This window comes from Bombus terrestris, chromosome 7 (genome assembly GCF_910591885.1).
Source record: "Bombus terrestris chromosome 7, iyBomTerr1.2, whole genome shotgun sequence".
Classification (NCBI taxonomy): Eukaryota; Metazoa; Arthropoda; class Insecta; order Hymenoptera; family Apidae; genus Bombus; species Bombus terrestris.
In genome coordinates this window covers 16,392,298-16,408,018 of record NC_063275.1, presented here as the reverse complement: position 1 = coordinate 16,408,018, position 15,721 = coordinate 16,392,298, and the positions used below count along the sequence as shown (strand labels likewise).

Sequence of the window (15,721 nt, the reverse complement as noted above, 5' to 3'; positions counted from 1 at the left end):
TGTTTACTTTTTATTTCAAAACTATTTATTTGCATGATTTATTTAAACGATTATTTACCTATATGATGTTATACATTTATAAATTTAAATATTCTTTTGCTTGTTTATTATTAAAATAGATTTTAATATTAAAGACTAAACAATCAATAAAATATATGAAAACATTTTATACATAGTACCATTATGTTTACAATTTTGTAATTGTATATAGTTTCATTATTTCTATTTACATATAGAAATACATTTTACAGTGCTGTTCTTAGTATACTATTATTATTGAAAATATTAATGATAAATTACATGTAATAGAAGAATAAAAGAAGCGCTAGAAACATAAGAGCGTAAAATGTTGGCTACACTACAGGTTGTTTCGCTGGTTTCGACACAGCTCGCACGGTACGGGACGGCCAAGAATAGCAAAGAGCACGCGAATCTAGCCGTCCTGTAACTGAGTCTGGTGAAGGCGACCGACCGCTCCCTTCGTAGACCGTCAGAACGAATTTGAACGTATATTTTTCTTAGTAGAAAAACACGCGATCCGCGATTAAGTCGTATATGGAGGTAAGAAGTGGAAAACGATCATTTCAGCGTGTCGAATCACGCAAAGTGAACTGAAGTGAAGTGGCCTCGGCGAAGTGGAGATCTAAAAGCAGTAGAGAAGGAGAGAGTGAGAAGAAGAGAAAGAAAGAGAAGAAAAGACTGTGTGCGAAGTGGTTATAAGATTCTTGAGTGCAGCCGTGCGTGTTTTCGGGCAATGTCTCTCGAAAGTCGTTCGAGCTCAGCCCTATTTAAAAGGGCTGAACAACTCAAACGCTGGGAACAGTCTGAAACAAATCGTGAACCGACTCAACCACGTCAGGTCGCACGAAAAATTAAATTCTCAGCGGATTGTGTGTTCTTGGCAGCATGCGCGGCAGGCGACAAGGAAGAGGTCGTACGTTTACTCCAAAAGGGGGCGGATATCAACACCGGAAATGTTGATGGTCTAACAGCATTACATCAAGTAAAATTCTTCGATTACTCTTTTACACTTTTGTTTATATGGCACGATTTCATTCCGATACGATTACGTCCACAACAACAAACTCGACTGACAATGAGTTCTCCCAGTTTTGCTTTCTCCTCATGTTTTCCCCCTTCAATCTTAATTCTTAATGCAAGATGGCTACTACATGTTCCAGCTGTCTAATTTAAGCGTAATAGATCAAATTTTCTTTTATACCTACAATGTCACATTTAATAATAGAATAAAAATGCAGATGTAGTTCTACCACAAAGTATGTGCTTCCGCTATCTCTTGCAATTCAAGCCATACAACTACTCCCTCTGATAACACTCGACAAAACTGTTCATCCCCACCCTTATACGACTATTGTTTATGTATATAGAAAATGAATTTAAAAATCAACAAAATTATTACGCTTGAATTTATCTAAATATTTCATTGATAAAAGTTAATTAAGTAAAAAGTTAGTTAAGAAAGTAAATACAACTGAAAAATATCTTTAATGAATGTATATAATATATATAAAATTATTTCTGTTATATTTAATCTTCATTTTTAATTTATAACAATTATACACGTAACAATTAATCTAATATCACAAATACCAAATAAAAAATTAGTTCTATATAAATAAAATTTAAAACCACAAAGAAGAATGCATACTAAAATTTAGTCTTAGATATTTTATAAATGAGCATATGTTTTATGTCACAAATTGGGAATGTTTCTTTTAAAAATATTGATTAATAATGTAAATATTGTGCTGTTCATATCTAATTTTGTTAATCAAGTAACTTGAACATATTAGTTTATAAGTTGTTAATAATATATCAAGGTGCAACTATAAACTATCAAGATTGCTAAAATATATTGAAATTAAGATAAAGTTAAAAATAACTTTGTGGAAAATAAAATAAATATATTCCTACAATAAACAAAAATGTTTAATATTAATATTATAAAAAAGTAATGTTTTATATATATATGAATTTTTATTATGTATACGCAGTATAAAAAATAGAGAAAAAGTTAATTTATTAAAATCTTATTACAAACTTAAAATCTTGAATTATAATAAAGATATGTATGAAATTCAAACCTTTTTCTAATGATTTAAATAGATAAATATCACGTACTCAAAAAATGATTAATATCATATTTCTGAGTGAGAAAGTGTTCTGTCACTTAAATATAATGTCAATAAGAAATAAAATTTCTATTAGACAAATAGTATTTATATTATAACAAAATTATTATAACTATTTAGAAGTTCTTTGAGCATTGTTTGTATTATTGTTGAATTAAATTCAATTTATAAGTTTCACTGAATGAATTGTATCAAAGTTATGTAATTACTAAACTCAGCCAGAATCATTCATAAAGCATTTATGTATACTTGTAACAAACATGATTTAACCTTAAAAAGTACATATATATACATACATATATAATAAATTATTTTAGATGAAATACATCACATTTATTACTATTATTTAAGTCTGATAGTAAGAGGAAGTTTAGGCATTTCATGGATTTGCGAAAATAGAATGTGAAAATACATCAGGCATCAAATGCTATTTATAGTTCTCTGTTAGAAGTCAGAGGCTGCAGCATCTGTATTCTATGTCCTCTGTCTTAAAATGTTATGATACATAATGCCCTTTCTAATCTGCATATGACATCATCCTCTAATTTTCATTAAATTTCAATTAGACAATTTATTATTTGTAACTATTAGATGTAACACAGAATTCAATTTATATGAAATACTTAAATATTATAAAACCTATGGCTAAATTAATAATAAATTTTTGTCTTTCCCTTTTCCCTGCTTTTTCTGTTTAACCTTTAAAAGTATTTGTAAATATATTATTGGAAGCTGTGTTTATTAATATTTATGTAACTTTTTACATATCCTGTCTTTAGTGTTAAATATTATACTTTAAGGTATTTTACCATTTCTATAATTATAATTTATTTAACTAAAAGGAGTTACAATATTTTAATTATAGGCATGTATCAATGATGATCTGGATATGGTCGAATTTTTAGTGGAAAAAGGAGCTGATATCAATTGTGGAGATAATGAAGGCTGGACACCATTGCATGCAACTGCATCTTGTGGATTTATTTCTATTGCTAAGTTAGTATTGCTTTTACTTTGATATTGAAAATACTAATGATTTATTAATGATTTAAACATCTTAATAATTATTATAATATAGTAATAAATTTCAGAAATTTGTCTAAATAAAAGAATATAATTTTACAGATATTTAATAGAGAAAGGATGTAATTTAGCAGCAGTTAATTATGATGGTCAATTAGCTCTTGATATTGCTGAAAGTGTTGAAATGGAAGATATGCTGCAACAACATATAAGCAAAGCTGGTTTGTATTTATAATTATCTTCTATAAAAAATACATAGTAATCATTCAAGTACTATTATAAAATTATATATTTTGTAATTTGGCTTATAGGCATAGACTGTGATCAAGCCAGAAGCGAAGAAGAAAGATCAATGTTAAATGATGCTAGAGCATGGCAATCAGGAGCAGCTGGCAAGGATTCAATCCATCCTAAATCAGGAGCCACTGCTCTTCATGTTGCTGCTGCTAAAGGCTATATTGATGTTATGGAGTAAGAGTCTCCAGATTCTATTAGAATAAACTATTAGAGGAAAAATATTTAAAGAAGAATGTTAGATAAAGTTATTATTTGTTATATACTGAATTTAGCACTGATATTTCAGAATATTACTGCAAGCTAGGTGTGATGTTAATGCTCAAGATTTTGATGGTTGGACACCTTTGCATGCTGCAGCACATTGGGGACAATTAGAAGCCTGTGAACTTCTAGTGGAAAATTTTTGTAATATGGACATTAAGAATTATGCTGTAAGATATATTAAAATTGTTTTATATTTTAAATAACCAAAATTGTCTCTTTCATAACATTACATTGATAGGATCAAACTGCATTTGACATTGCTGATTCATCTATATTATCAGCCCTGGAGGAATTAAAAGCAAAACAACAGTTACTAATGAAAGACCATCCACAAATTATTAATAAGAAACAGCCAACTATACCAAAGAAACGGTTTGTACTATAAACAATTAATAATCATGTATAAAAAAAATAATTCATTTATTGTATTAATTATTATATTACAGTGTATCAACAAATAACGAAAATACTATAACTATGCAAGAATCGGTAGAAACATTTGAAGAAGAGACGCCAAATAAAGTTAAAAAGGTCGAATTAGAAATTCAGTCTGATAAAGAAGATTCTAGTACTGGAACAAATAGTGATGTTGGTATGTTTTGTTCTCTTTATATTACTTATTATATGGGTTTGCTAATTTGCATGTCTATATTTAAACATTTTGGCAAATTATTTGATTTTGTTACTAAATGGTGATGATTTTCTAAACTTAGATATTCTATGGATATTATTGTGTAGAAAAAATGTATTTAAAAAGATGTTTTGTAATTTGTTACTTACAATTTCATTTAAAAATGTGTGGCAGAGTAATACTACCAGAGCACTCTGTGAATTAAAACAAATAAACCTAGTATTTCTCAATCATTTTGTATATACAGATGTTTTGATAAAATAAGAATTTTATTAAATTTTCAGACATTTTCTTTTTTGGGAAATTCAGAGATTTATTTAAATTTACTTACAAATGATTGAGAAGTGCTGATGTAGGTAGGAATAGTTTCTTATGAAGAATATATTACGCACTATTCAGTTTTGCAAGTCTATTTTACTTACCTTAACAGCAATTTGTATTTCTTGTAACAATGCTGCATGGACAGAAGCGACACGTGAAACAGATATGGAAGAGAGTGATGGTGAAGGTGAATCTGAGACTAGCTCAGACTCACATTCTTCCACTTACTCCAATCAATCTGATAAGTCTAACGAATCAAACCACTCTCCATGTCTTACAGATGATGGTGAGTTTTGTCTGTAAGACTGTTTTTATACTCTTAAAATTACATTCTGTTGCATGTACATATTATAAGATCTCTCTTGTTCCTTTTCATAATGAAAATAATACTTTAAGATTTGATTATTGCAAATACTATTCCATTGAAATAAATGGATGCACATTCCATTGATGTCCTTCCTTCTTAAAGAGATATTGTAAAATTAATTTAATTTACATTATATTCATTTTAATTTAACTTTACAGAAAAGAAAAATAGAGCAAATAGAGAAGAAACAGCCCCGCGTAATATTTCGCCTCCTATCGATGCCAATAAAGTTCCTAATCAGGTAATATTTATATATAGATTGAACAATTTTTTTTTGGTTATCAATTTTTACAATTTAATTCTTTCAGGCTCCAATAATGCCTCCAAAACAACAGACTGATAATGAAGAAGGAGTTATACCATCTTGGCGGCGATCAGGCTCTTTTAGAAATAGGGTACAAAATACAGAAGCAACTTTGTCTTCGAGTAAGTTAGGAATATTATAAAAATACTTTATATTGTTTTACATTATTATAATGTACTATTACTATCTTCTATTTTATGTATACGTAGGGCTTGAAGATAAGGATAAAACTATTAAATCGCCAACCATGTCAAACAAACTTAATACGGAACCTGATGTCGTATTGACAAGAACGCATAGCTTTGAAACAGATGAAAAGTAAGTTAGATGAATTTAACATACATTGTTTGTGATATTACAATTTTGTAATTTCTTGTATTATTCAAATTTCGTTAACATATACATACATTTTTTATACTATAATTATTTATAATTCTGCATATTTATATTTATGTTTATTATTTTCTATATCAGAATTTGCAAGCATTTAACAAATTATTCACGTCAGAAATTAAATACAGTAGCTTCTGAGCTTTATGCATATAGAAAATTAGAGTAGTTGTGTGCATGGCATGATGCATGTTATGCAGGTTTTATGAGCAGTACTTGGCATTACGAGCTCGAATCAAGGCGTTTTCTTGCCCTACTCTCCATTGCTGCAACGCAGCTACTCCTACTCACACGAATACTACGACCCGTTCTGCATCTCTACGCGAAACCCACAGGTGCGCATATTTCGTACATCATATATATTAATGCTTTCGATATGTATAATTTTTCATAAGATTGCATCAAAATTTCTGTGTATTTGTTGTATCTTATACTGTTTATTATATTATAATCATTAATGTACGAAATAAGCTTTTTGCATTCTCTGCTTTTGCACGGCTTAAACGTCAATTAACCATCTTATTGTATGCCTCACAGTATTATGTATGTCACAGAATACAATTTTTAAACAGTGTAATATTAAACTTTATTCTGATTTTATAAAATTCACATAACTGAGATGAGATTGTATTTTTCTATTATATAACAACTATACTGTTTTGACTTTAGAAGAAAAGAAGCAAAATTAAACTTGGAACTCTCAAGACTGCCACAGGGAAGCAATACACTTTCACCAACAACTACATCCAAAACAATAGTGTCAAGTACACTGCCAACTACTACAGCTACAGCTACGACTGCCACAACAATAACAACTACTACAAGTCCTATTCCAACTAATCAAATACGCAGGTAAATATTAAACAAAGTAAAAATTTATCCTAAACAAATTGATGTACAATTGTAAACAATTGATTGTTATCCTAAACAACTGCCATTTATAAAGTATTTTTCTATAATTTCTAAGCTAAAGTAATAGATTTAAAAACTCAGTAAATGAATCTGCTAAATGCAAGAAAACTAAGATAGGTTTTTAAAAGCTTAATTACTGCAAACACTTATTGGAGATCTAGAATATGTACAAAATACATCTAAAACCGTAGTTTATATATTCATATTTGCAACGTGCATTGTTAATATGGCTGAGTAGTGTTCAACCAGTGGAAGCTACAGCTACAAACAATTCAGTAGCAGTTCCTGGAACTCCCACTACACCAGGAGGGAGCAAACTAAGTCCAGGAAATATCTTCAAGAATTTCTTCAAGTGGGTACTTAATGTTTGACCTGAGAAGATTCTCTTGAAATGTGTGATTTTGCATATTTTATATTATTAAATTATTGGCAGTGGCATGAAAATTTGCTTTACAGTGTAATTATTTGTTTGAGTTGCATATATTTATCCTAAAATATTACTTGTCCCAATAACCACTGCCTTGTCTTTGTTGATGAAAATAATATCTCAAACTCAAAAACACTACCACTGAAACATAAGAATTAATTTTCTCAGCCATTTAAGTAGCATCACATTTTTCAATGTACATTTTTTTTGTATAAAATCTATTTCTCAGCAAATTTACTGATGTGACACAAGATCATAGCTTCAAGTGCACGAAAATACCATGTATGATATAAAAAAAAAAAAAAAAATGTGTGCCTCATTGACATACTGTTTCTTAATTTTACAAAAACATGAAATTTTGGCATGTTGAATATTTTAAAATATATTTTATCCACGCAACATAAATAAAATTAAACAGTATTATTTTCTATTATATTTAGGACTGTAATATTTACAGATGGTTGTGATTGATATAATTAATAACAAAATAGTTGTTTTAAGTTAAAATAAAGGCATAACTGTTTTATGTGATATTTGTAAGTGTTGCTTGTAAATTATGTTTATTATAATATTTAATGCTTTTTAAATTTTTGTTATATTTAAAGTAAAACTTGAAAACATTGTATAAATAATTAAAATGTAAATTATCAATATAATGTAAATTTCTGTCTAGATCATTTGTTCCTCCTGTTCGTGATGAGGAAAGTGAAACACAAAGAAAAGCACACGCGAAAAGAGTAAGAGAAACTCGACGTTCGACTCAAGGAGTGACATTGGACGAAATCAAAAGTGCAGAACAATTAGTAAAAAAGAAACAACAAAACAATGAAATTCCTTCCACAATATCTTCTACACAGGTAAATCTCTTTATACATTACCTTGGCTTTGAAATATGTCTAAATCCTACTAAATTATTATAAGATGTACATATTGTGCTAGAATTTTTTAATCCCATATGTAACTATTATGTAAATTTATAAACACATGTATAATTGTGTACGTTTTATTTTGCACACCTGCAATACTTATGAAATACTAAATTTCTTAATAATAATGAAAGCTTTATAATTGTTTACTCATATTTTTTTAAATAACTCAGCCTGCAACCACTACCAGCAATACAGCCTCGATTACAGCTACAATAACAACAGCAACTCCTACTACTGTAATTTCAAATAAACCTTCTGAAGAACTTAATTTACCTGAAAGACGACCTTCCTGGAGATTGAAAGTGGATAATGGAAGCAAGGTTTGTGGTTTATATCATTTAATAAATGATTTTTTCACGTTTTGATATAATCCATATTACACTTATACCGTAGTAATATATTTTTATATTATTGAAAAAAATGTATTACTTAGTTCCAGCTAGAAGATGCTAATAACAGAGCTACTACACTATCTAATACAGATACCACTACAGCATATATGAGAAGACCTTCAGCGGGTACAAGTGTACCTAGACCATCATCAGCTCCGGTAGAAACTATCGCAACGAGTAGTGCAGAAACAACAGTGACATTACCACTTAGACGATCGTTAAAACAACCTGAAGATAAAGGTATGCATGTTGATACTTACATATATAGGTTTAAGTATATAAATAAAAATTTTTATACTACTTCTGCTGATATGTTTTAGAACAAGATAAGGAAAATGATAGTAGAAATGCACAAGCTACACAAGCTGTTATACAAAGGAGACGAAGACCTAAAAGGAGATCTACTGGCGTTGTCCACGTTGATATGGACGTTAGTATTAATTATTTCATTAATTTCAATTATTTGAGTTTATCATTTTTTATATATTTTTAAATTATGTGTTTAACATAAAGCAGCTTAATCGAGTAACTGAATATTTTATAGGAAATTGATCCAGAGAAACAAGACTTAACTGCTGGGGGAGATTATGATGAGTCCAAAATCAACCACAATGAGGTAAATAAATTAATTTTATTATTTATTATTTTTTAAAAATTATAAATAACATTAAAAAATTTTAACAAGTCTTATACTTTTATAAATCTGTATTAAAAATTATTTATATTAACCAAAAAGAATGAAAAAATATTTAATTATCTATTTTTGTTACTTCATTATTAGAATAAACGAATTCTTACATGTAATCAGATATTTTTACTTTAACATTGTTTCTATGTTTGAATTAGTAAGCATTATATATAACTATTATAATATGAACGCAATTTCTTGAAGCACAGACGTTTTGAGTTATTTTGGGATTAGTCTCTGGGAAGATTAACCTCTATTCGTGCATGCTTCGTTAAAAATAGTTTCCCATTTCTTATCCTCCTATATCTCGTCAGACTGTGCATTAAGATCAATTGCACATATAGAAGTACTGTAACTTTATTGATTTCTCAATTTTATATTTAAAATTATGTTTATAATCATATATTATTCTCATACTATTTTGTATAATTTTGTGTCATTTATTCCACTGCACACTATGCCTCTTATAAATAGATAATCTTTAAAATATATCCAAATTTATTAAAATTACTATATTAGTATACATAGTATATAATAATGTATATAATTCATGTAGTATATTAAATGTACAAAGATAGCAACAAATTAAGTATTTGTTTATATAAATGTTTCAACATATTTCATAGTATATAAATAAGCAGTCTTTTTGTTTGAAGTAACGAAATAAGAAACAAAAGTAAAAAAATTGATCATGAACATGGCCTGAGAGTACCTAAAAATATTCTATTGACATTTGCAACAGTATGGCACTTTGACATTTAGAATAGATGAGAAAGAATTCATTTATTGTTTGCATGGTCCTGGACACATTTGTTTGTATAAAAAAAGAAACAAATTTGTTTAATTTAATTTTATGGTAATATATATTGTATAACATACGAAATTTTTTAACACAAAAATATAATTATTTTAATTACATAGTTTGCATTATATTTATAATATGAATAGCGTCAAAAGTATATTTGCAAAATTTGTATATAGTTACAAATTATTACGTAGATAAATTATTTTTTCTAATATAATTTGATATATTATAATTAAAGCTGTAGGAATTATAAAGTAGTTATATACATATTTCACAATATTTAATTATTTATAAAATATCTCAAAAGTAAAACGTGAAATATATTTATTCTAAAAAACACAATCTTTATAGCAGTGTAGGTTTATGCCTGTGACCTATAAATAGCATACCAAACTGATGCTTTAGAGTAAACTGGCTGATGTCTTAAGTTCCTCCACCCAGTCTACGTCAGTCAAATACTTGCTGTCATTAGAACTAGATCGTTTTATATCTGAATATATTGTGACAAAGTGATCTAACATTAAATTGTAAAATTATTTAAAAATTTCAATCTTTCTTTAAAAAATACTATGTAAAAAAGTTATATTTAATTAAAGAATAAAAATAGTTTAAAGTAATACGATTTTTGAAGCTATTTTATTAGTTTTATAAACAATGTCATCCTATAGAAAAAGATCTCAAGGAAAACCAACAACAGCTGCAGGATTAAGAGCTCAAGCATCAGCAAATGGAAACTCAATTTTTGGAAACAGATCACGAAGTATTAGTGGATTATTTCCTTTAAATCAAAATAGTTATTCCGGTCTGCTAGGTATTAACGAAAATCCTATTGGATTACCAAATTTTTTAAATAAAACTACAAAAAGTAATGAATCATTTAGAAAAACTCCTTATTCAAATTCTACAAGTAATTTGAATTATCAAAATCCATACACTACATATGGTGGAACATCATCAGGATATGGAAGTATAACTCTTCCAATAAATATTAACTCTTTGCGTTTACCACCTTCCACGAGTTATAATTATTTAAATCTTAATCCAAATAATCATTTACAAACACAGAGAACAAAATGTTTTAATAAAACAAAAACAAAACTAGATCTTCATATTGGATCTAGAAGTTCTAGTTTGCAAAGCTTAGCCAGTTCTGAAGGATACATTGTAAGAAAATATATTAAAATATTATAAAAAAATATATATTATATTTTTTTATGAAATTTGTAAAAGTTATTTTAACTTCTTTATAAACATCACCTTTGTTTGGATTTATTTTACAGAGTGGAAATGATCGCACTGGAAGATCTAACAGGCTAGGATCTATATCATCACTATCATCAGAAGCACCTTCTATGTCAGTAAGACTAAAGTCTACAACTTCTGAAAATGGTGAATTAGATTATAAAAAATTGTATGAAGAATCTCAAGCAGAAAATGAAAGACTTAAAGAAAAGCTTAGGCGGTCAGATGAACAATTAAAGGAAGCCAGAAATTTATTGGACAAAGCACAAAGTGCTCAAAATAAAACAGTTCTATCTGAAACTGAGAAAAGGGAAAGGAGAGCAATGGAAAGGAAATTGTCAGAAATGGAAGAAGAATTGAAGGTAAGAATTAAAGACTTTTATTTTATATTTTAATTACAGTTTTGTACATTGTTTTCTAAAAATAATCTTCAGATATTATTATATATCAAGAAATTATTTTAATTAAACAATTATTTGAAACATTTTAACATTAATTATTATGTATCATTATATTTCTATACATTTTTCGATTACATACATGATCAGTTAAAATGCACGTTACAATTTTTTGACAATTACGTTTTGATTGTTATAACTAAATACAGAGGAAGGTGCCAGCATTTCTGGAGTGGTTAATTTGAGAGAAATTGAAGAAGTATAAGCAGCTTTTAATGCATTGCTTTTCTTTATTTGCCATTTCTTGGTGCTTCTATTTTTAGTACTTCTTATCAAATAATCACGCTTATTATTTACGCAATATAATGATTTTAATTGGCACTTTGTATTTTTTTCTTACTTTATTTTTTTATTTATAGTCTGTGTGGTTTACATTATCTATACATTTGGCTAATAATTGAAAATGATATTATTAATGTATAAATGATGGTAGAGTACATAGTATTGTCTGGTGGGGCTTTTATAAAACAAGCGAATTTTAGGCTAATTGTTTCACTGTTTACAGCAATTACAAAAGCTCAAAGCTGAAAATGAGAGATTGAAAGCCGAAAATCGGGCACTTACCCGCGTCGTATCCAAACTCACCAATACTACTAAATAGGTAAAGGACATAATGACAGCATCTGCGTTAACAGTGTACATCGTATTCCATGTACAATATTAATTAATTAATTGATTACTTACGATTTTTACGTTCTGATCGCAATATTAAAATGTTGAAACGATGTCGCTCACTGACTTATCTTACAATACAGCTTCGCAAAATATACTACGCGTAATTGTGATCATTAAAATAATTTCATTTTAAGAATCTATAACAGCTTATGGTACAAAAATTTAAAGCTTGTATAAATCTTTTTAATAGATATTATGCTATAATTATATAAGACTACGTTTTTCTCTATTTTACTAATGATACTTACAGTATGTGCATCTTTATTGATTTCCATATATATATATATATATTTTTTATATTTCTAAATTCTTACAAAAATAACGTTTAATAAAATTTACAGATATCTTATTATTGTTAAATCATTTGTACCAATACAAATGTTACATCAATAGAAATTAAAATATCAAATACATAATCAGATTATTTCCTAAAATTAAAGAACGCAGCCTGTCCTTTATTTTAGTTCTAAAAACAGCTCTTATAAGTAATCTAATTTCAAAATTTTTTAATTATATAATTTAAGATGTTTTAAAATAGTAAAACTTTTAAGAAATATGAAATTTTTATAGTTCGAATCCATAAAACATGGACATGTTTCAAAATTTCAGTTTGATTTAAAAAAAACTTACAAATACTTTTATTTCGGCTATATTTTTGTAACTTTTGAGTACTATTTTTAAACTTTGTGAAAATATAAACATTAAAAAATGATATTTAAAAATTTATATACATAACTGTATAATTTTTCCTAAGAAAGCATGTTCAGAGTAAAGTTACATTTTATTGCACTATGTATTGTTTGATACTCATATTTCATAGCCCGATTTATATTATACATATCACTCTTCATATATTGTCTACTAGTAATTTTGTAATAATAGATTTTGTAAGATGCATGAAAAAAATTGAATAATTAAAATATAAGATTGCATCAAACAATAAAAAACAATCTATATTTATATTTTCTACATTATTTTAAAGATATAATTTATTTTAAAAATCATAATAAAATGGTATAAATGTTATTTATGAATGCAATAAGAACCAGAAATCCAATTGGAAGAGCATTAACTTAGAAACAGGAGATAAAAAATATGTATTAAACAAGCCAAGATATTGGGGTATATATTAGAGATTGCTTTACATGCAATAATTACTTTCGCTTTTACTTTTTATTTCTGCACATGATCTTAAAATATAACAGTTTATTAAAATTATAAATACATAAATTCTAAAAAGGTTCAAAAGATATTGATAAAATATAATTTAATATTTCAATTCAATTATATTATTCCTTATATGTGTGTAAAATTTTTACATAGCATTAAAATTACATCTGCTTGTTATATTTTATATACACTACTCCTTTGATTTTAATGCACTTAATTGTTTTATTGTTTTCATTTCTAAATCTCCAGTTGCAATGGTACTTGCTTGTGTCCCATGTTTTGTTTATTTTTCTTATTTTGTGAGCATTTATTTGACCCACTCTATAATGGCATTGCCTTTGTATTTCATTCTTTATTTTTTAAAAATTTCTTTTTAGTAAGAAATACAATTAAATATGACACAAAATAATTTTACCTTCTTCTTTTCTAGGTGATGGACCAATTGAAATGTGAAAACCAGAGGCTAAAAGATGAAAATGGTGCCTTGATAAGAGTAATCAGCAAATTATCCAAATAACTCCAATGGTCTTAAAAAAGGGCTGTCTAGCGTTTCTTATGTTGCATTACAATTGATTGAATGAATTGTTTTAACTATAAAGCATCATGATCATTATTGCTAGTATTCTTACAATGTATATTACATCATCACATTATTGATGAATTTATTCTTAATGCTAGTAATTTAATTTATTATCAAACAAATCACTCGCGTGGCTGTGCCAAGAGCGAAGAGAGACATTGCTCCTATTCTTAGAATTGTGAATAGTCGACTATAAAGGACTTAGAATTTTTACTTTCTCACATGTAACTCTTCCTGTCGAAGATAAATTTCATGGTTCATTTTAGAGCCGGCGCTTGTAAAGCAAAATGTACTTCGTTCGAATTGATAAAAAACAAACGTTCTTTATGACAATTTTTTTTAAAGAATTCACGTTATTAATGTTGACTCTTTATAAGGATATTTTGTAAATATGTAATAGGTAATAATAACGTGGCATTTTAGAATTAAATAAGAAAATTTTTTACTTTCAAAAAACACATAAGAGATATATATCAAATTTATTGTATAAACTTGTTTCCATAATTGTAATGCAGGCGAATACATTCGTAGCGTATTACAAGATTAAGTAGAACAATAAAAAAAAAAAGTGAATTAAGATAATGATTTTCATGCTATTCAAGTGGCCTTTCCTGGAAGACTGCAATTTATAATCCTTCCATCATTGCCATATTTTACAGAATACAGAAAATTCATGCAGTAAATAATGTATGTTTTAATATTATTTTACAATTCGTTGTTATTGAAATATAATTCAAACAACTAAAATTTTTTAATACATGAAAAAGGTTGAAGATAATATAGTTTCTATTAATTGGTATCAACAAACAAATTGTGTTATTACGTTTAATAACTAATTTAATGTATTCGATTGAAAGAAAGGACTTTACTTTTTAAATAGAAATATTTGTAATGAAATTTTAATTTTGATAAAATTATAAATTTATAAGTAATGAGAAAAGGAAAAATGACAATGTATGGGTGACATGTTTTTTAACAATGTTATTGTAAAAAATTGTACAAAGATAAGTTGAAATAATTATTTCATAATGATGTTTGTTATTAAATAACAATTCTGCGTAACTGTTTAGTATATACACGTACTTCCATTATATTATATAGCTACGTGCTTATTGTACTTGAAAACTGTTTGAATGAAACTAGCATCACAGTATACAATGCTAATTATTGTATAAATATAAACAAAAGTCCATTTGTACAATTTGTGATAAGTAGTTCAATCTTTATCAAATATTTTTCGGCTTGATTGAGATGTTTCATATTATGTATTTTTTGTAAATGTAATTACCTATAGCTATACATATATATGATTGTACTGTATATGTATACAATATTATTCAAATGGTCCTAATAATTATTTGTAATTTTTTGTTTGCGTTCTTGTCATTCATTTTATATCAATGTATCTTCATAACATTTATAAAACCATATTTAATATTTCACATAAACAACACAAAATGATTGAATCTTTGCAAATTCATTCATTTGATAAAGATTGATTCTGCTATGATATCTTGCACGATTATAATAAACATGTCCTACCCTCAGGTATCACGTAGATGAAAGTCGGTGAATGTGGTCTGACGTTTTTGTGAAATATTTTATAATATAATTAACACTGTTAAAAATAAAATTTTGTGCTGGTTCAAATTAAATTTTGAAGTTACATAGGAGCCTAACAATCTCCAGTTTG

General features: G+C 27.2%; 1 protein-coding gene across 9 annotated transcripts; it reads left to right on the top strand.

Annotated features, from left to right (window-relative positions):
- The first annotated feature begins 350 nt into the window (after positions 1 to 350).
- On the top strand, positions 351 to 15,683 carry LOC100646538 (protein phosphatase 1 regulatory subunit 12A). Of its 9 annotated transcripts, none has more exons than XM_012310459.3 (22): positions 353 to 1,003; positions 3,019 to 3,149; positions 3,279 to 3,397; positions 3,488 to 3,647; positions 3,760 to 3,904; positions 3,976 to 4,109; positions 4,184 to 4,329; positions 4,799 to 4,975; positions 5,215 to 5,297; positions 5,365 to 5,482; positions 5,570 to 5,678; positions 5,951 to 6,085; positions 6,420 to 6,602; positions 6,901 to 7,014; positions 7,763 to 7,946; positions 8,189 to 8,338; positions 8,452 to 8,650; positions 8,731 to 8,840; positions 8,955 to 9,026; positions 11,184 to 11,507; positions 12,109 to 12,204; positions 13,879 to 15,683. In XM_012310459.3, exons 1-21 carry the CDS (start codon positions 755 to 757, stop codon positions 12,202 to 12,204), a joined length of 3,138 nt encoding a protein of 1,045 aa, XP_012165849.2. In that variant the 5' UTR covers positions 353 to 754; the 3' UTR covers positions 13,879 to 15,683. The 9 variants fall into 9 exon arrangements, with proteins under 9 accessions (XP_020719531.2, XP_012165849.2, XP_012165850.2 ...); XM_012310461.3 differs by having other exon boundaries at positions 354 to 1,003; positions 4,835 to 4,975; XM_020863872.2 differs by lacking the exon at positions 8,189 to 8,338 and having other exon boundaries at positions 351 to 1,003.
- The last annotated feature ends 38 nt before the right edge of the window (positions 15,684 to 15,721 follow it).

Coding starts and splice junctions, on each gene's coding strand:
- LOC100646538 (XM_012310459.3), top strand. CDS start 755: ATGTCTCTCGAAAGTCGTTCGAGCTCAGCCCTATTTAAAAGGGCTGAA. Junction 7,015..7,762: donor ATCTTCAAGAATTTCTTCAA/GTGGGTACTTAA, acceptor ATTTCTGTCTAG/ATCATTTGTTCCTCCTGTTC. Junction 7,947..8,188: donor CCACAATATCTTCTACACAG/GTAAATCTCTTT, acceptor TAAATAACTCAG/CCTGCAACCACTACCAGCAA.